At 43.8% G+C, this 21,880-nt stretch overlaps 2 protein-coding genes across 2 annotated transcripts; one reads left to right on the top strand and one right to left on the bottom strand.

The window, feature by feature from the left end:
• Nucleotides 1-1,383: 1,383 nt before the first annotated feature.
• akts1 (Proline-rich AKT1 substrate 1) lies at nt 1,384-4,953 on the top strand. The gene is given in 6 exon segments (NM_001173769.1): nt 1,384-1,490; nt 2,247-3,066; nt 3,164-3,428; nt 3,506-3,589; nt 3,660-3,832; nt 3,928-4,953. Coding segments are annotated over 5 exon segments (1,044 nt in total). The 5' UTR covers nt 1,384-1,490; nt 2,247-2,682; the 3' UTR covers nt 4,066-4,953.
• Nucleotides 4,954-6,419: 1,466 nt separating this feature from the next.
• LOC106606917 (tripartite motif-containing protein 16) lies at nt 6,420-20,581 on the bottom strand. The gene is made up of 5 exons (XM_045720219.2): nt 20,391-20,581; nt 8,127-8,153; nt 7,893-7,955; nt 7,460-7,599; nt 6,420-7,307 (listed from the first exon to the last, which is right to left on the bottom strand). The coding sequence occupies exons 1-5, from the start codon at nt 20,449-20,451 to the stop codon at nt 6,900-6,902; spliced, it is 699 nt and encodes a 232-aa protein (XP_045576175.1). The 5' UTR covers nt 20,452-20,581; the 3' UTR covers nt 6,420-6,899.
• Nucleotides 20,582-21,880: the final 1,299 nt, after the last annotated feature.

The following is a 21,880-nucleotide window of genomic DNA, read 5'->3' as shown; positions in this document are numbered from 1 at the left end:
GAACTCGGAAAAAACGAGCTCCGACTCGGAAAAATCGATTAGAACAGTTATCCAACTCGGGAAGTCGGGCCTCTTTCTAGAGCTCCGACTTTCCGACCTGAAGATCACCGATGTCAGGATTTGACATATTTTCCCAGTTGTTTTGAACGTGGCAAGAGTACCGCCGCATGAATCATAATACCCATAAACCCTAGTGGTCAAAGCGGGAAATGGTTCCAATCTTTTTTCCACCATACATTTTTTCCATAGGGGATTTTAGAAACACTTGAAATAAGGCCTGTATTTCATTTAGGATTACCCTGCTGTGACGTTTTGATAATTGTGTGAATCTCTCTAGGACAAGGTGACTTATCAATATATTCGCCTGTATTTGCCCCCTAAAAAGGAAATGCTAATGAGGCGATTATAAAGAACTACAAATGCCATGATGATCTGGATGAGACTGCTGAATTGAGGCAAAGGTAAGAATCTCTGGATTAACTATCTAAATGTAGTAATGAATAAATTGGCAAAATTTCTTTAAGTGGACAATTCTGTGAACTGTCTTTTGCAAGTTTTAAATTGACACAATACCTAATAAAGGTGTCAACTAGCGATGATGTACAGGAACTTGCAGGGATTTGTAGTTTTGCATGATGTCCACCTTGATACTAATTAGCATTTTCGAATCTGAGAGTAAATAGAGCCAAATATACTGATAAGTCACCTTGTCCGAGACATGATTATCAAAACGTCACGCCAGGGTAAGCCTACACGAAACATGAAAAATGTATGATGGAAAAACGATTGGAACCATTTCTCTGTTTGACAACTAGGTTTTATGGGTATTCAAATCAAATTGTATTGGTCACATACTTATATTTAGCAGATGTTATTGCGGGTGTAGCGAAATGCTTGTGTTCCTAGCTCCAGCAGTGCAGTAGTATCGAACAATACACACATCTCAAAGTAAAATAATGGAATGAAGAAATATATAAGTATAAGGACGAGCAATGACGGAGTGGCATTGACTAGAATTGTTTTATTTATTTTTTCTTTAACCTTTATTTAACTGACTTGCCTAGTGAAATAAAAATGTAACGTTTTACTCTCCTCTTTTTTCCTTCATCTGCACTGCAAAATTAGAAGACAGTTTAGGTGGGAATAATATATAGATTCAAAAGTCTACCAAAAGCATTTGCTTCCACCTGTCAAGCTCTCCATCATGTCAGATCAGTGAGGATGAAGTAAATTATACCAGTAGAAGAAACCATGACAAACTATTGAGATGCAGCCAGCCCCAAGCCTCGTCCAAGTGCGCGTCCAAAACAAGACGAGTACGAGCCCGCCCACAGTCACATGTAAAACGTGCGTCTCGTCTAGCGTCTCTAAACAGCAACGTCGGAGTCTAGGGGAGACTATTCTTGAGATGAAGAATCAGACAAAGAGGGATAAAGAAACAGTTAGAACTAGAAAAACGCGTGCAACAGACGAAATAAGGAACTGAATGTGTAAGCTGACTTCTGTTCTTGCTGTTTATTTGTGTCTGTGTGTGCCAGTGTCTCTGCAAAGGCGAGAAATGGAGGTGAAATGTGTTCATGTTGGGAGGAGAGTGCACAGGAGACCAGTTGGCTAGCATGTTAGCAAACAAACAATCACAAACAATCCGCAGTCTTGAAAATTGCATTTTCATTGAAGTGCTTTCCTGGTAGTAATAATCACAGGGATGACATTTAGAAACGAGCTGGGTAAGTCTAGAGCAGGCAGTCACCCCACAAGGTTTTGGCAGAGCCAGTTCGTATGCTAACGAATGCACAAGATTGGGAGGGAGGAAGGGGGACGACGACGCTGAACTGCGACAGTAAGCAAGACGTAACGACAGGTGGACAACGACTTCCCACAGTTAGCGGTCTATTTTGGAACATCCTCAAACTGCCACTGAGATATTGACCACTGAGATATTGACCATGAACTCAAGTCATGCAACAAGGTAGTCTGACGTCAGAAAAGTTATATGGAATTGAAATGTATGTACAGTATTTGGATCATGTGAATTTGACAAATTATATGCTTGAGTTGAGTGTAATCTAATTTCATGAAGTTTCATCATGCATAAATTTATCAGATTATTATCTGAATTCTGGTTTAGTGATAATCTAAATGGTGCCTAGCTAGTGACATCAGCTAATATTGCTATAATGACTAACAATGCAAACTTTTTTTTTTTTAGCAACTCAAGCATTATTTCTCCATTTTGTTTTTTCCAGGTAACACCAGCAACATTTTCATTTATCTCTCCCCTAGTTCTCTCAGGCACACGGACATTAATAATATTAAACAATCACCTTGTGCCTCTGAAACCTGCTTTATAACAACTAAGGATAGTTTTATTCTTAGCTTTAACCAAACCACCAATAGAAAAAGGATCCTAACGTTTCCTCAGATTAGCCAAAAACACAGCAACACTACAGCCTACAATCCAGTGAGAAAAAAGGTAAACTTATCACAAGACTTGTTGACAAAAATATATAGTATTTAATATCAAACTGCTGGCTGAGTCCTACAGGCGCCTGATTACACTAACCTAAACCATTTTAGCTATTGATCAATAAAAACAGTTACAAAGCATCTATATGTTCCATAAAAGCTAGCCCTAATAAATTAAACACACCCAACAGTTATTGTCAGTCCTGTTTATCTATCATGGCCTCCATCACCCAATCATCTGACCCCGAGGTCCCAGACAACCACAAAGAGAGCTGGCTGGCACTACTTGCCGCGGCGGAGGGATATTGTCAGAAGTCAGGCTGCGACCTGGCTATTCTTACAGCCTGTAAGAAGTTCTGGCCATCTGTAGTGGAGGGAGATGAGAGGAAAAGGGAGAGTGGCTTGCCTGCTGGAGGCCGGAAGTGGGATTTCTCCTATCACGTGTGGGGTCAGGGGGCTTTGGCTGAGTCTTCGCGGCGCTACATGGACGACATTGCGGTGCTGCACTCCACATCTATGCTAACGGCGCATAGACATACACGTCTGAGTGCAGGAGACGGAGGAGCTAAACTGGTAGTGGACATGCCCACTGACAGGGCGGTGAGTAGACTGACTATCAGTCATTTTGTGCCATTCAATGTGGCTGTCATTCATAGTGCTGTGTGTGATTGTAAAGTTCTAAACTTCTCTTCCACAGGGCCTAACAGGTGAGGGTGGGGTGGGAACCATCAGCCCCAATACCACACTCTATTCGCAAAGCTACCCATCAATCTACCACTCAGGGGCTGTCATTGGCCAAGCTGCTGGGCAGCATGGGAATGGAGAGAGGGAGCGAGAGATGGCTGTGATGATAGAGGAGGCTGGACGAGGGAGAGACATTCCTGGAATTGGGGACTTGGAGGAAGAGTGTGAGGAAGAGGAGGACATGGACGAAAGGAGCCGTAATCTGAATGAGACTGCAGGTGAACACAGCTCTGTGGGACTATTTTTTTATCTCCAGGTCTGAATGACTTTGTAAATATTAATCTCTCTGCTTCAGGAGTGTTTTCCATGGATGAGGACTCTCTGTCTCGTGACTGTGAACCATTCTTTGAGTCCGATGGAGAGGAGGAGAGCACTGATGGTGAGTGTATGTGTGTAGTAATATTAGTTAATGATCTAATGCTCTTAATATGTGCCTCTCTCTGCTCCAGGCTCGTTAAGTGAGGACTGTCCTCCTCCACCGCGCAGCAGGGCCATGGGGCAGTCGTTCTCATCCCGACACCCCAACCCCATGAACATGGCCCGCTCCCTCCCCGTGTCTGTTCCTGTGTGGGGCTTCAAGGGCAACAGACCCCACCAGGGAGAAGGCCACAGTGGGGAACGGGTCAGTCAACCTTCATTTAAAAACATACAGCTCACTTTCTCTCTGTCGATCAGTCATTCTGACACACATACCCACTAACTGTCTCTGTGTTGCAGGCTGGCGTAGCTGACCTGGATCATATTGCTGCCAGCATGAAGGCCCTGTTGGCCCCAGGAGCCAACGACGGAACAGAAATGTTTGGAGGACTACCTCGCCCTCGCCTCAACACGGGAGACTTCTCCCTCAAACACTGAGAGAGCCAAAGAAAGTGAGGGGATGAAGGAGTGAGAGAGTGTGTGGATGAAAGAGAGCTAATTGATTGGCTGGCAGGCGGAAAAGTACCCCAGTGTATTAGCTAATCACTAACCCCAAATTTGGTAGGAACAACAGTGAATCCAGAGAGGATTAACTGACATGACCTGCGCTGGTATACACACTAAGATCATTTTCAACACATTACACCCATACACACTTAAACACTAAAAGACTATTCACTACACACAACTTAACTTCAAATGTGCTCATAGTGACCCACTGTACTGACCAACATGGACACTAACATATTGATATGTTTCTATCTGACACAGGTGTTGACTCTGTTGTGGGACTTTGCCAAGTAGATTCGTGGAGGATGGGTCACCCTTCTAGAAATGGTTGGCTCTAGGGGGCTTTTTAACATGAAGCCTGTAGCTTTTCAAATTGTGAGTGAAGGGCACCATGTCTCCATGAAACATGCCTTTTTGTACTTCTACCTTGCCAATGAATGACTGTACACTTACTATCGTTCTACCAGTCAATCTCTGACGTTGACACTATTATAATAATAATATCCTCCAAATGTGTTGACTGTGAGAGCGAGAGAAAGCAGAGGTGAACAGAGATGTATCTATCATCTCCCAACTTTTCAAAAGCAGATAAATGTTTTAATTTGAGTACCTGTATGGTTTAAATTAAGGAGCAACATCTGTGAATCAGGCTGTTGGTTCTGACACTGAATATTATTTGGATGCAGTATAATGGCTGTCCTAGAGAGGGCAGTATCAGATTAAGAACTATACTGAACATAAATAAACACAACATGTAAAGTGTTGGTCCCATGTTTCATGAGTTGAAATAAAAGTTCTCAAAGAATTCCATACGCACAAAAAGCTTACTTCTCTCATTTTGTGCACACATTTCTTTACATCCCTGTTAGTGATCATTTCTCCTTTACCAAGATAATCCATCCACAGGTGTGACATAACATAATTAAACAGCAATATAATTTCACAGGTGCACGTTGTACTGGGGACAGTGAAAGGCAACTCTAAAATGTTTAGTTTTGTCACACAACACAATGCCACAGATGTCTCAAGTTGAGGGAGAGTGCAATTGGCATGCTGACTGCAGGAATGTCCACCAGAGCTGTTGCCAGAGAATTGGATCTTCATTTCCCTACCATAAGCTGCCTCCAACATCATTTTAGAGAATTAGATAGTACGTCCAACCGGCCTCACAACTGCAGACCACATGTAACCACACCAGCCCATGACCTCCGCATCTGGCTCCTTCACCTGCGGGATCGTCTGAGACCAGCTACCCGGACAACTGATGAAACTGGCTTTGCACAACCAAATAATTTATGTCAGAAACCGTCTCAGGGAAGCTCATCTGCGTGCTTGTCATTCTCACCAGGGTCTTGACCTGACTGACTAAAGTAGGTAAATGCTAACCTTCAACGGCCACTGGCATGCAGGAGAAGTATGCTCTTCACGGATGAATCCCGGTATCAACTGTACTGGGCAGATGGCAGACTGTGTATGGCGTCGTGTGGATGAGCTGATGTCAACGTTGTGAACAGAGTGCCCCATGGTGGGGTTATTGTATGGGCAGGCATAAGCTACGGACAACGAACACAATTGCATTTTATCTATGGCAATTTGAATGCATAGAGATACTGTGATGAGATCCTGTGGTCCATTGTTATGACATTCATCCACAGCCATGTTTCAGCATGATAATGCACTGCCCCATGTTGCAAGGATCTGTATACAATTCCTGGAAGCTGAAAATGTCCCAGTTTTTTCATGGCCTGCACACTTACCAGACATGTCACCCATTGAGCAAGTTTGGGATGCTCTGGATCGTATATGACAGCGTGTTCCAGTTCCTGCCAATATCCAGCAACTTTGCACAGCCAGTGAAGAGGAGTGGGACAACATTCCACAGGCCACAATCAACAGCCTGATCAACACTATGCGAAGGAGATGTGTCGCGCTGCATGAGGCAAATGGTGGTCATGCCAGATACTTTCTGATCCACACCCCTACCTTTTTTTTAAGGTATCTGTGACCAACGGATGCATATCTGTATTCTCAGTCATGTGAAATCCATAGATTAGGACCTAATGAATTCATTTCAATTGACTGATATGGGCCAGGGTTGTGGGTTCAATTCCCACGGGGGACCAGTGCGAAAAAAGAAGAAAACAATGTATGAAATGTATGAATTCACTACTGTAAGTCGCTCTGGATAAGAGCGTCTGCTAAATGACTAAAATGTAAAATGTAAAAAAAATGATATCCTTATATGAACTGTAACTCAGTAACATAGTTGAAATTTTTGCATGTTGTGTTTCTATATATTTTTTCTATTGTTACACAGTTTTATTTATTCATCACATTCATACATGACCATGGTTAAATCAGATATAAAATGATACAAGCTATGAATGTAAACTACACACCCTACTTTAACACTAACAAACTAGTGCTGTAACAAAACTACTGACAGTACTAATAAATATTAATAGTCAATATAATTGTCATTCTAAATATTATAATATAACCTAGTAATTCATATGTATGTTGTCCTCATGCAACAGAGGGATAACAGCAACACTTAAAACAATAGACATGATGTGAATCTTACAGATTACCACTGATTTCATGTTGTGAAGATTCCATTATTCTCTGCTTCAATTCTGCATTCTGACACCAGTGCTTTTTCTCCAAATATTAGAAACATATATCTTCTCGTTCACTTTACCTCCCTCTCTTACAAATTCCCTGACCCGTTATTCCATCTCTCCTTTCCTACACCCTTCTTGTTACTGTCCCTCTTTCTTCCGGATCCAACAGAAGGATTTACTGCCAACCCAGAAACAAGGCAGAATCTTCTCTTTGAGGTCAGTTTTGAACTTGTGTATCAGTCGCACCGCCTTTTCCGCCTCCCCTTCTCCTTCCACGATGAAGAACTTGATGATGCCAGCGGGCTGGTCCAGGTATATGCTCATGGTGTTGCACAAAGGGAGCTCGACCGCCACGTTCTCCCCGTTGTGCCAGACGTGGTAGCAGGAGCCGGCCCAGCCCACACCCCATGAGCTTTCGTTCTCTCCCAGCCCACATGGCCCGTCCTTCCGGCCCATGCTCTCGTACACTGCCCCAATCACCACCCAGCCGTCATAGTCCACCTCCCAGTACCCTCTCTGCCCCAACAGCCCCTCCTTACAAAGCACCTGCACAGAATAGAGAGCGGATAGTAGAAAGGGTAGATTAGAGATGTCTTAGAGCCAGGCATGCACTGATGGCATGTCCAAAACGGTGGGCACACTTTAGTTACACAATGATACTATGATGTGTGCCCTGAAACTGAGGATGGCAGACCAACCTGTGGTGAATGCTCATATCTCTCCGGTCTCATGGGGTATGGACACACCTCCTCTGACATACGTGACACCTTGAGGTTGCTCTCGGATATCCACAGCAGCTTCTGGGCCGTTTTGTCATCCAGGGAGAGGGGGATCCAGTCTGAGGGGAGAAAGAGAAACGATGAGGTAAAGAGAGAGGAATTGAGTTGAGTGGTTGGTTGAATATGGATGAGATGAAAGGGTCGGAGAACCAATAAGGTCAGATGAGTACTGTGATATTATTGAGATAAGTACAATCTCTTTTGTGTGTAGGCCGTAAAGCGGATATACTGTAAGCCAGGTCATAATTGTGCATTTCAACATTGTATAGGCTGTGGGCAAGCAGGACTTAGCATCAAATGCATTACAGAGAGTGAGGCCCGAAGTGATAAAGAGCCAATTACATGGCCTTACATTTCATAAGGTCAGCCCTGGTGGTGGGATCATGAATATTGGGCTCGTACACCGGCGGCACCTCTGTTATGAGGAGAGAGAGAGATAAAGTGTGAAATCCATTAACGGTATATTGATGAGATAATCCAGTTTGAATTACACCACCGGTCTAATGTAATTCCTGGGATGCTATTGTTAGTCAGGATTTACAAAGGCTTTTCAGTACTTATACATGCAGTCTTACAGAAATCATACCTGCAGGAGCTGCCTGGGATTTTCTTCCTACAGAAAAGAGGCAAAAATGTATTATCTTTCCCAAATAGAACATTATCTTGTGTCAGATTGTTGTTATGTATTTATTCACTGTGCATTTGCAGAGGTTGTGCTAGGTGCTGTTTGTAGAGGTTGTGCTAGTTGTAGTTTGTAGAGGTTGTGCTAGTTGCAGTTTGTAGAGGTTGTGCTAGTTGCAGTTTGTAGAGGTTGTGCTAGGTGCTGTTTGTAGAGGTTGTGCTAGTTGTAGTTTGTAGAGGTTGTGCTAGTTGCAGTTTGTAGAGGTTGTGCTAGCTGCAGTTTGTAGAGGTTGTGCTAGTTGCAGTTTGTAGAGGTTGTGCTAGCTGCAGTTTGTAGAGGTTGTGCTAGTTGCAGTTTGTAGAGGTTGTGCTAGCTGCAGTTTGTAGAGGTTGTGCTAGGTGCTGTTTGTAGAGGTTGTGCTAGGTGCAGTTTGTAGAGGTTGTGCTAGCTGCAGTTTGTAGAGGTTGTGCTAGGTGCAGTTTGTAGAGGTTGTGCTAGTTGCAGTTTGTAGAGGTTGTGCTAGTTGCAGTTTGTAGAGGTTGTGCTAGCTGCAGTTTGTAGATGTTGTGCTAGGTGCAGTTTGTAGAGGTTGTGCTAGGTGCAGTTTGAAGAGGTTGTGCTAGGTGCTGTTTGTAGAGGTTGTGCTAGCTGCAGTTTGTAGAGGTTGTGCTAGCTGCAGTTTGTAGAGGTTGTGCTAGGTGCAGTTTGTAGAGGTTGTGCTAGTTGCAGTTTGTAGAGGTTGTGCTAGGTGCAGTTTGTAGAGGTTGTGCTAGGTGCAGTTTGTAGAGGTTGTGCTAGCTGCAGTTTGTAGAGGTTGTGCTAGCTGCAGTTTGTAGAGGTTGTGCTAGCTGCAGTTTGTAGAGGTTGTGCTAGGTGCAGTTTGTAGAGGTTGTGCTAGGTGCAGTTTGTAGAGGTTGTGCTAGCTGCAGTTTGTAGAGGTTGTGCCCCTGTGACAACAATTTTGAACCCCCTTGTGGGGGAGTATGAAATAATTTTTACATAACTAATTTTTGCTATCGTTCTTTTTTTACATCCGCTTTAGACAGTGGCAACGCGGAACACTAATTTAACACACATTTTCTAGAAGGACGGCTTTAGGCGGAACACAACAGTATCGTACCACATGCATCTGCATTATGAACATGGTCTTTTGCCTGCTAATGCCTGCAATGCAGTGAAGAAAACGATATGACAACAATAACATCTAATGTAACTGGCCCCTCTAACAGTAGAACTGGCCCCAGCTTGGCCCCCCCAGTTGAAATGGTCTAGAACCGCCACTGGTGCTAGGTGCAGTTACTGTCCATGATTCCTTCTCTCCCTTCCTTCTCTTCATCTCTTCTTCCCTTGCTTCTATCTCCCTGCTCCTGTCACTCTCTCCCTTCATCCCCCTCCCTCCCACTATTTGCCTTAATGCCATATATCACTTTGGAGTGTGTGTGCTATTCTGAGTCTTTTTTCTTAGCACTGATTAATGTAGTTTACCCATACCAGCCCAGGTTTGGGTTACGGCTTTACATCCGCTAAGGACGCACGTCACAGCCACTGACACCGGGGTTCAGGCCGTTATAAGATTACAAGTTGTGTGTGATGGACGTTATTTCACGCCACTGACAGCATGTTTGTCTCTGCTGCTGAAGTACTCTGGCTGTTGTTTAATCTCTGGTTCTCCCTCCTGTCCATTCATTTGTCATCTCACTTTCTCAGAAAACTGGGTGCTATTGCTGTTTCCACTCGGACTGTCACCGTCCGTCAGTCTCCTTTCGTCTATGGGCGACATTAGCTCAAATTACTTGATTTTCACAGGGTTATCCATCTTGTTTCAGCTCAGCTCTCATTCTCCCCTATCAGACTTAATCTGTTTTGCAAAATATTTTTTATTGTGAAACAAACAAAAAATAACAAAAAAACAGAAAACTTGAGCGTGCGTAACTATTGCCCCCCCCACCACCACCACCACCTTTTGCAGCAATTACAGCTGTATGTCTCTATAAGCTTGGCACATGTAGCCACTGGGATTTTTGCCCATTCTTCAAGGCAAAACTGCTCCAGCTCCTTCAAGTTGGATGGGTTCCGCTGGTGTACAGCAATCTTTAAATCATTCCACAGATTCTCAATTGGATTGAGGTATGGGCTTTGACTAGGCCATTCCAAGACAAGACTTTAGCAGAATGCTTAGGGTCATTGTCCTGCTGGAAGGTGAATCTCTATCCCAATCTGAAATCTCTGGAGGTTTCTCTCAAGAATTTCCCTGTAATTAGAACCATCCATCATTCCTTCAATTCTGACCAGTTTCCCAGTCCCTGCCGATGAAAAACATGGTGTTGATGGTGTTCATGGTGTTGATGGTGTTGGGTTTGCGCCAGACATAGCATTTTCCTTGATGGCCAAAAAGCTACATTTTAGTCTCATCTGACCAGAGTACCTTCTTCCATATGTTTGGGGAGTCTCCCACATGCCTTTTGGCAAACACCAAATGTGTTTGCTTATTTTTTTCTTTAAGCAATGGCTTTTTTCTGGCCACTCTTCCATAAAGCCCAGCTCTGTGGAGTGTACGGCTTAAACTGGTCCTATGGACAGATACTCCAATCCCCGCTGTGGAGCTTTGCAGCGCCTTCAGGGTTATCTTTGGTCTCTTTGTTGCCTCTCTGATTAATGCCCTCCTTGCCTGGTCTGTGAGTTTTGGTGGGCGGCCTTCTCTTGGTAGGTTTGTTGTGGTGCCATATTCCTTCCATTTTTTAATAATGGATTTAATGGTGCTCTGTGGGATGTTCAAAGTTTCAGATATTTTTTTATAACCAAACCCTGATCTGTACTTCTCCACAACTTTGTCTCTGACCTATTTGGAGAGCTCCTTGGTCTTCATGGTGCCACTTGCTTGGTGGTGTCCCTTGCTCAGTGGTGTTGCAGACTCTGGGGCCTTTTGGAACAGGTGTATATATTCTGAGATCATGTGACACTTAGATTGCACACAGGTGGACTTTATTTAATTAAATATGTGACTTCTGAAGGTAATTGGTTGCACCAGATCTTATTTAGGGGCTTCATAGCAAAGGGGGTGAATACATATGCACACTCCACCTTTCCGTTTTTTATCTTTTAGAATTCTTTGAAGCCAGTTATTTTTTTCATTTCACTTCACACAAAATAGTCCAAATTGGTATGTCCATTACATGAAATCCAAATAAAAATCAATTTAAATTCCAGGTTGTAATGCAACAAAATAGGAAAAACACCAAGGGGGTGAATACTTTTGCAAGGCACTGTACCTCTTTGACATGCCAGCGGTTGACAGTTTGGTCATCAGGTATATGCTTGATTTGCAGTAAATGCTTTGTTTACTTAGATAACTCATTGCGAAATGTCAATGAAACAGTAAAGCGGAAGTTGTTGCAAATATGGTCCAAAGTTATGCTAAATGTGGCTTTGTTCATGTCATTTTGATTGGTCAAAATATTTATTGTGATACCTTGTGATGGCTTACAATACAAGGGTGTTCTCAGATACTTGACTCCTGTTCTTCATTTATTTCAAGTTCACTGGTTTTTGTGGACTCTTACTTTTCATCTACCAGTATCTCTCAAGGGACCCATTCACACACAAATTCATGTTATCTGTACCAGGGCTCAGAAGAAGTCAACCATAGGTTTGAAAATGCACTGACTGGGGTAAAGGTTTGTTGACATGTCAAATCAAATCAAATTTTATTTGTAACATGCTTAATTACAAGCGCTTAACCAACAATGCAGTTCAATAAATAGAGTTTAGAAAATATTTACTAAATAAAGTAAAAAAATATATAATAATTTGAATCAAAAAGTAACACAAGAAAATTACATAACAATAACGGGGCTATATACAGGGGGTACCGGTACCGAGTCAATATGGGAGGGTACAGGTTAGTCGAGGTAATTTGTAAAGTGACTGTGCATAGATAATAAACAACGAGTAGCAACAGTATAAAACAAAGGGAGGGAGTCAATGTAAATAGTCCGGGTGGCCATTTGATTGATTGTTCAGCAGTCTTATGGCTAGGGGGTTGAAGCAGTTAAGGAGCCTTTTGGTCCTAGACTTGGCGCTCCGGTACCGCTTGCCGTGCGGTAGCAGAGAGAACAGTCTATGACTTGGGTGACTGGAGTCTTTGACAATTTTTGGGGCCTTCCTCTGACACCGCCTAGTATATAGGTCCTGGATGTCAGAAAGCTTGGCCCCAGTGATGTACTGGGCAGTACGCACTACCCTCTGTGGCACCTTACGGTCAGATGCCGAGCAGTTGCCATACCAGGCGGTGATGCAACCCGTCAGGATGCTCTCAATGGTGCAGCTGTAGAACTTTTTGAGGATCTGGGGACCCATGACAAATCTTTTCATTCTCCTGAGAGGAAAAGGTGTTGTCATGCACTCTTCACAACTGCCTTGATGTGTTTAGACCATGACCAGGAACTTGAAACTCTCGACCTGCTCCACTTCAGCCCGTCAATGTTAACGGGGGCCTGTTCGGCCCTCCTTTTCCTATAGTCCACGATCAGCTCCTTTGTCTGGTTCACATTGAGGGAGAGGGTGTTGTCCTGACACCACACTGCCAGGTCTCTGACCTCCTCCTTATAGACTTTCTCATCATTGGGGGCAGCCCGTCAGGAAGTCCAGGAGCCAGTTGCAGAGGGAGGTGTTTAGTCCCAGGGTCCTTAGCTTAGTGATGAGCTTTGTGGGCACTATGGTGTTGAACGCTGAGCTGTAGTCAATGAATAGCATTCTCACATAGGTGTTCCTTTTGTCCAGGTGGGAAAGGGCAGTGTGGAGTGCGATTGAGATTGCATCATCTGTGGATCTGTTGGGGCGGTATGTGAATTGGCGTGGGTCTAGGGTTTCCGACATGATGGTGTTGATGTGTGCCATGACCAGCTTTTCAAAGCACTTCATGGCTACCGACGTGAGTGCTACGGGGTGGTAATCATTTAGGCAGGTTACCTTCGCTTTCTTGGGCACAGGGACTATGGTGGTCTGTTTGAAACATGTAGGTATTACAGACTCAGTCAGGGAGAGTTTGAAAATGTCAGTGAAGACACTTGCCAGTTGGTCCGCGCATGCTTTGAGTACACGTCCTGGTAATCCATCTGGCCCCGCGGCTTTGTGAATGTTGACCTGTTTAAAGGTCACTTCGGCTACGGAGAACGTGATCACACAGTCATCTGGAACAGCTGGTGCTCTCATGCATGCTTCAGTGTTGCTTGCCTCGAAGCGAGCATAAAAGTCCTGTATTAACGCTTTGTCTGTTCGATGGTTCATCTGAGGGCATAGTGGGATTTGTTATGTGGCTTGATTGAACCATTTTTTGTGGTAAAAGTGTTGGGATTGGTAAGAATTTCGGCCCGTCTTTTTGTAGTGTGGTCATTGAACAGTTTATGCAGTAATATTGCTGTGATTTGACTGTTTTATACAGTAATAGTGTGGTGATTGGTCAAATTTGCAACCCCTCGTATAATATGCAGAATCGCAGAATTCCACAATCCTGGAGGGACTGATATGGGTATTTTCTCCTTTACATAACACACACATGCACACATAGGATACCGGTACTGCTTTCAAATGCCCCAAACACGTGTTTGAAGATGTCGCTGGATAGCAAACTTTCAGTGATGGAGGGGATAGCAGAGAGCGTGAGCGATATGTCTTAATTGTTCTTCCTGACAGTCTGCACCATTGCAGGAAGCCAGGGCCTTTGCTAACACCAATGGATTACTTTTTAGAGGACAGGTGGTCAACTGGTCATTGATCATGGTGGCCCTGCCAACACATTGCTGGAAGGATTGGCCAGTCTGTCCTTTTAGCCCAGCTCTTTTGCGCAGGACAGTCCATGCTGGCACCTGTCTGAGGAAAACCTAACTCTCCAGCTTTCGCGACGTGTCTGCCCAGTGGCGGACAGGGAGCCGACAGGATGGGGCGGCAGCGTAGCCTAGTGGTTAGAGCGTTGGACTAGTAATCCAAAGGTTGCAAGATCGAATCCCCGAGCTTACAAGGTACAAAAGGCAGTTAACCCACTGTTCCTAGGCCGTCATTGAAAATAAGAATTTGTTCTTAACTGACTTGCCTAGTTAAATAAAGGTAAAAAATAAAATAAAAAGGATGATGACCATGAGGAAAATGTGAGCTTGTTACAACATCAGTAGAGGCCAAGTGAAACTGAGAGGATGAGCAGAGGAAGAATGAGGCTGAGAACTTCACTATCTTCCTTGCTTGAAGCATGTGTACCAAAGAAGCTGCCACATTACTGTATGCCCAGTTTAGAGGTTATGATGTCTTTCAACAACTTCCCATCGTGGTTGGCTGAACTCTGATCCACTGGTCTTTCCAATCAAGCTTCCATGTTTGTGACTTACACTCCACTGAATGTGTCCTGAAGACTGAACAGCTGCACACTGCCCAAAAGAGATGAAAATGACTTTGACAGAAAGGTATGCATATAATGTATACTGTGCTGAACAACAAGTAGAAGTAATGATCAGGGAAGGTTTGGAAAGGGAGAAGGACATCTGATCTCGGGAGTTGGGACGTGGGCAGTAGGAAGGAAAGGGGTTGTTGACAGGTCACTTAATCCGTCATCCCTCCCCATACTCTCCCGGAATCCTCCCTTATAGGGACCGAGCGATGGGAGAGGGAGGGACACAGAGAAAAATAGCAAGAGTCGGCTAATAGGATAACCAAGGATAGTTAGTAGATGGCAAAAGTAAGACATTGATGGAGGGTGTCACCAAGGGATTCAGGAGAATCATTGCGAGGGTAGAGAGATTTAAATATACATTTTAAAGCAGGGATGGGCAATTGGTGGCTCCCCAAAAAAATGTAATAAGCCTTACTTTTGCAAGTTAAAATAGTAGAATACACTAGGTGCAATTTTGAAATTTGGTTGTGCATCAGCAGTTTTTCCCTTGTTATGTCAGACACTGATAGTCACTCAATTAGCCCATGTCAGCAAAATATTTGTATATAGGCAAATTAGTCTAGCGGCCAGCTAGCTACTTAGTAATCATGGTCGAATTATCGGCTGGTGGGCCCCCATTGATTTTGTTATGGAAAAATATATAGAATTGCAGGAAATTAGCTGTCGAACAGCCAATTTTTTTCTCTCCGCCCTATGGCAAAATGAGTACAATTACATGAAATGAGTTATAAAATTGCTAAATCGTAGAATTGCAGCAAACTTGCTTTAAAACATCAACATTTTCTCTACGCCCCGTGGCAAAATGTGTGGAATTGCACGAACTTAACTCTAAAACGCTGTCAAGAGGGGGGCTGCTAAAATGTTTTGCTAGCACAGTAATGTGATGGAGCATTTGACAGGCAATTTTGCTATTTGAAAGTGTCTGATCCTCATTTGAAGAGAATGTTTCACAGGCAGTATACAGTGCATTCGGAAACTATTCAGACCCCTTGACTATTTCCACATTTTGTTACATTACAGCCTTATTCTAAAATGGATTAAATAGTTTTTTTCCCTCATCAATCTACACACAATACTCCATAATGACAAAGCAAGAACAGGTTTTTAGAAATTTTTGCAAAAAGGGAAAGGGTATGAATACTTTCTGACATCCAGAAAACATCCAGAGTCTCCATGGAATGAGACATCACCCTGGCTGGTTATTATGAGCGGGGCCCGGCGGGGGTGGGGGGGATATGAGTGGGCTCTGGCTCCCCTGTGGAGGATAAGCCCAGCCAGATACCCTGCTGCTCTCAGTGGGGTCACCAGCAAAGCCCTGGACAGATTGACAGATGGATAAACAGATACTCAGAGAGATTGACGAGTTGACACAGAGATAGAGGCATTTAAAGAAAGAGAAAACGGGTGGATGAATGTTCAGGCACATAGAGACAGTGGCAGAAAATGACAAACAAGGGAGGTTGCTACCTCAGGTCAAACATACGGGTCAAATGCATTGGAATCCATTGAACCATAAATCTAATTGCGAAATCATAGGATTGAAATGGCAGAGGAAGGATTGGAATGGAAGTCCAACAGTATTGGGGACAGCATTTGAAAAGATTTCTTCTGATCTTGGAAAAGTTTGTCCATTTAACCAACATTTGTCAAGTTCTAGAGATGTTTTTGAAGATGAGTATGATGTTTGTTCACAGTAACAACGACATTCAGGACATATGATAGGTGTGCTGCGGATGGACAGAAGCTAATCGGAGAATGAAATGAAGACTCCTCCCTGGTAATTGGAGGAAAGCCAGTTGGCCATGTTGAGGACATCTGTAGATGCCTTTCAGAAGTCAGGAAGATGACCCCTCTGACATGGTAGAAAAGAAGCTGCTTATGTTGGACGTGCTCGTCGGTGGTCTGCACGACCCCCCTGGATGAGATGGAGCTCTCTGCCCGGATCGGGTTCGGGAACAGCGGGATCTCCCCTGATAGGGAGATCACGAGATGTGACGGAGAGAGGTGAAGGGAGCTGGCCAAAGCTCAGACCCTTCCCTTTGCCCTCTGTTATGAAGTGTCTAAAAAAAACCTTGCTGTGTTCCAAGCCGATGATGAAATGGAGATGGATGGAAAAAGCATGGACAGAAAGATGTACAAACCAACAGGAGGATACATGACAGCATTCTTGAAGAAAAAGAAGGAGAAAGTCATTGGGAGGTGATGGGCTCCAATTAGAGGTCTTCACTGGTCTAAAAAGTTGGACCAGGACCAGAATGGACCCAAGGACAACACGACCTAGACCCAACCCGTACCCTAACTGGAACGAGTGACCAAAACAATCTGTTTATCAGCCAAGTTGTTCTTCTGGTTAACAAATAGGTCTTTACAGTATATGTTGGCTAGGCCTTCTATAAGTCAATAAATTCACCTTATTAGCGTAAAATAAATATGCTAGAGGCTATGCAGAGCCGTGGCCGGGTCCAATCAAACAGGACCCAACCCGGACCTGAGGGATAAGTTAGAATTTCAGACCCGAACCCGATCAGGCCCTGGTCCGAAATTGGGTATATCGGGTCCACCCGGACCCGTGAAGACCTAGCTCCAATTGACTTTGTAATAATTAATGTTTAGCTGGACATTGTCATGAAAAGCAATGCAACTGTCTAAATTTAAATCTGGCAATCTGAAGAAATATAATTCATCATGAGTCAGAACTGAAGCAATCAGATACGAACCTCAGCGGTCAGATTTTCACAGAATCAAACAGCCATGAATAAAACTTTGTGTTTCACAGCCAGGTACTTGAGTTACTGTCCATGACTTCACACTTCATTACCATGGGAGCCAGAGGATGGCAGTGATAGGGAGTGAGAAGGGAGTGATGGGACATTGAGGCCACACTGAGCTGGGACTGGATACATGTGAAGGATCCATAGCAGGGTTGGATGGACAGAGGGATATATGAAGAAGCACAGAGTGGAAACTGGAGAGGGAGAAGGAAGATGAGAAATATAGCAATATAGAAAAAAAGTGGACGGGATCATTGGCAGCATTCAGAGAGGTTAGTTTCATGGAGCAAAGTGACAGACAGAGATGAGGTATGAGACCTGACATGGCCAGTGAGGCTCTGTGAGAGCTGACTGCTGAAAGAATGGATTTGATCCGGTGGGAACATTGTGGTCTGGAGAGGCGATGTCAGAAGAGGGGGAAACAGTTTGATGAGCTGATTGATGAGATGGGGGAGAGATTTGGCAGCAAGACAGGCGGAAAGAGGTACTTGGCAAAGTGGGCCTGTCAAAGGAACATGATACAGCTTGTAACTAACTGGTGGCAAATAAACAACATGTTATCGACATCATATATTCATAATAAACACCCAGTGATGAGCACTGTCTGTCTGTCTGTCTGTCTGTCTGTCTGTCTGTCTGTCTGTCTGTCTGTCTGTCTGTCTGTCTGTCTGTCTGTCTGTCTGTCTGTCTGTCTGTCTGTCTGTCTGTCTGTCTGTCTGTCTGTCTGTCTGTCTGTCTGTCTGTCTGTCTGTCTGTCTGTCTGTCTGTCTGTCTCTCTCCTTAGCTAGCCTTATAATAAAGTCCATATGCCAAAACAGTAGTTAACACTTACGATTCCAAGTAGCTTAACCGTAACTGAACAACACTCTTATAAAAGTCAACCTGCACAGAAATGCTACTGTAAGAAGTAGGGTGTGAATATCAGAGTACACACAGTAGCCTACATATAGACTCCACCATGCCCCATAGACTACATATAGACCCCACCATGCCCCATAGCCTACATATAGACTCCACCATGCCCCATAGCCTACATATAGACTCCACCATGCCCCATAGCCTACATATAGACTCCACCATGCCCCATAGCCTACATATAGACTCCACCATGCCCCATAGCCTACATATAGACTCCACCATGCCCCATAGCCTACATATAGACCCCACCATGCCCCATAGCCTACATATAGACTCCACCATGCCCCATAGCCTACATATAGACTCCACCATGCCCCATAGCCTACATATAGACCCCACCATGCCCCATAGCCTACATATAGACTCCACCATGCCCCATAGCCTACATATAGACTCCACCATGCCCCATAGCCTACATATAGACTCCACCATGCCCCATAGCCTACATATAGACTCTACCATGCCACATAGCCTACATATAGACTCCACCATGCCCCATAGCCTACATATAGACTCCACCATGCCCCATAGCCTACATATAGACTACACCATGCCCCATAACCTACATATAGACTACACCATGCCCCATAGCCTACATATAGACTCCACCATGCCCCATAGCCTACATATAGACTCCACCATGCCCCATAGCCTACATATAGACTCTACCATGCCACATAGCCTACATATAGACCCCACCATGCCACATAGCCTACATATAGACTCCACCATGCCCCATAGTCTACATATAGACTCCACCATGCCACATAGCCTACATATAGACCCCACCATGCCCCATAGCCAACATATAGACTCCACCATGCCCCATAGCCTACATATAGACTCCACCATGCCCCATAGCCTACATATAGACTCCACCATGCCCCATAGCCTACATATAGACTCCACCATGCCCCATAGCCTACATATATTTGTAAGTCGCTCTGGATAAGAGCGTCTGCTAAATGACTTAAATGTAAAATGTAAATATAGACTCCACCATGCCCCATAGCCTACATATAGACTCCACCATGCCCCATAGCCTACATATAGACTCCACCATGCCCCATAGCCTACATATAGACTCCACCATGCCCCATAGCCTACATATAGACTCCACCATGCCCCATAGCCTACATATAGACTCCACCATGCCCCATAGCCTACATATAGACTCCACCATGCCCCATAGCCTACATATAGACTCCACCATGCCCCATAGCCTACATATAGACTCCACCATGCCCCATAGCCTACATATAGACTCCACCATGCCCCATAGCCTACATATAGACTCCACCATGCCCCATAGCCTACATATAGACTCCACCTTGACCCATATACCAGTGCTAAAACGTGTCTTTGAGTATGACACAGTGAAAAAGCTGTTGGTTCCTTTGTTAACTTAAAATAACGACTTGTTTCTTAATCCTGCGGCCCAGAAAAGCCTGGAGGCACTGGCCTTTTGCAACTGAGGTTGTCAGGAAAAACAACACTGGCAGCATTTCACAGTACGACACTGGACTTACTCCATATTTGGATGTAGTTTTCAGTGAGAGGCAGGCATAGGAACTTGAATAACTTGATTTTCAGAAATACATCAGCCACAATAATCCTAATTTCCCTATTCACTAGGTACAATGTCATCTCAAAAGTATTATAAAAAAATGACCCAATGGTAATGAAATAATTTCCTATTTATTATTTAGTTAAGTTACTGACAAACTACAATGAATCATTTGAGACATAACAATACAATGTCAACAAAGTAAAACAATCCAAAATGATTCATTACTTGCCTGGTGTTTGATAAAGTAAAACCATTTATAACACAACAAGACACGAAACATGTATTCATGAGAATGTGAATATTAATTATGAATGCTAATTTCTGAAAATGTGAAATATACATAAATTTTTTTAATTTCTATAATTTATTGGGAAATCCAATAAAATGTTATTTTAATGTAATACTGATTGACTGATTATTACATTTGCTTTAAAAATCTGTTCAACTGAGGAGGAGAGGGTTTTGGTCCGCTTTCAATTACATCATGTATTGACACATGTAAGCTCACAGACTAGATCATGAACCCTTACCTGCTTTCTTTGGCACAGGCATGACTTCCTTACTGCTTGGAGCGTAGTTTGGCAATGGCATGGTACCCTATGGTCTTCAGCAGAGATAGTGGCTGATCCTTTCTCCATGAACACTTTTATTTCCTCAGGGAGAATGGGGAGGGGGTGACGGGTTAGGACAGGAGGTGCCCAGGTTGGGAGATGAGCGGTGTTTGGTGAAGGTTAGTTGGATGTAAGGGGTTACTGAAGGGTTGGTCCTGTCATCTGAAACTTCTGCAACCCTAGTGAAACCCCTGCAACCCTAGAGTGCAAAAAAACACAAGCAAACACACACTGTACAGTATGTCACAAACACTATACTCCTTTTACATACAGTACCGTCAACTCATTGAAGGGTTATTCTTAATTTGTACTATTTTCTACATTGTAGGATAATAGTAAAGACATCAAAACTATGAAATAACACATATGGAATCATGTAGTAACCAAAAAATCAAAATATATTTTAGACTCTTCAAAGTAGCCACCCTTTGCCTTGATGACAGCTTTGCACACTCTTGGCATTCTCTCAACCAGCTTCACTTGGAATGCTTTTCCAACAGTATTTAAGCAGTTCCCACACATTCTGAGCACTTGTTGGCTGCTTTTCCTTCACTCTATGGTCCAACTCATCCCAAACCATCCCAATTGGGTGGAGGTCGGGTGATTGTGGAGGCCAGGTCATCTGATGCAGCCCTCCATCACTCTCCTTCCTGGTGAAATAGCCCTTACACAGCCTGGAGGTGTGTTGGGTCATTGTCCTGTTGAAAACAAATGATAGTCCCACTAAGCCCAAACCAGATGGGATGGCGTATTGCTGCAGAATGCTATGGTAGCCATGCTGGTTAAGTGTGCCTTGAATTCTAAATAAATCACAGACAGTGTCAACATTAAAGCACCCCCACACCATCACACCTCCTCCTCCATGCTTCACGGTGGGAACCACACATGGATATCATCTGTTCACCTACTCTGCGTCTCACAAAGACACAACAGTTGAAACCAAAAATCGCACATTTGGACTCATCAGACCAAAGGACAGATTTCCACCGGTCTAATGTCCATTGCTCGTGTTTCTTGGCCCAAGCAAGTCTCTTCTTCTTATTGGTGTCCTTTAGTTGTGGTTTCTTTGCAGCAATTCGACCATGAAGGCCTGATTCACATAGTCTCCTCTGAACAGTTGATGTTGAGATGTGTCTGTTACTTGAACTCTGTGAAGCATTTATTTGGGCTGCAATTTCTGAGGCTGGTAACTCTAATGAACTTATCCTCTGCAGCAGAGGTAACTCTGGATCTTCCTTTCCTGTGGCGGTCCTCATGAGAGCCAGTTTCATCATAGCGCTTGATGGTTTTTGCGATTGCACTTGAAGAAACTTTCAAAGTTCTTGAAATTTTCCGTATTGACTGACCTTCATGTCTTTAAGTAATGATGGACTGTCGTTTCTCTTTGCTTATTTGAGCTGTTCTTGTCA

Source organism: Salmo salar, chromosome 06 (assembly GCF_965601325.2).
Source record: "Salmo salar chromosome 06, fSalSal1, whole genome shotgun sequence".
In the NCBI taxonomy this organism is placed as follows: Eukaryota; Metazoa; Chordata; class Actinopteri; order Salmoniformes; family Salmonidae; genus Salmo; species Salmo salar.
The sequence above is the reverse complement of the archived record's forward strand: the minus strand, read 5'-3'. Positions and strand labels throughout refer to the sequence as shown.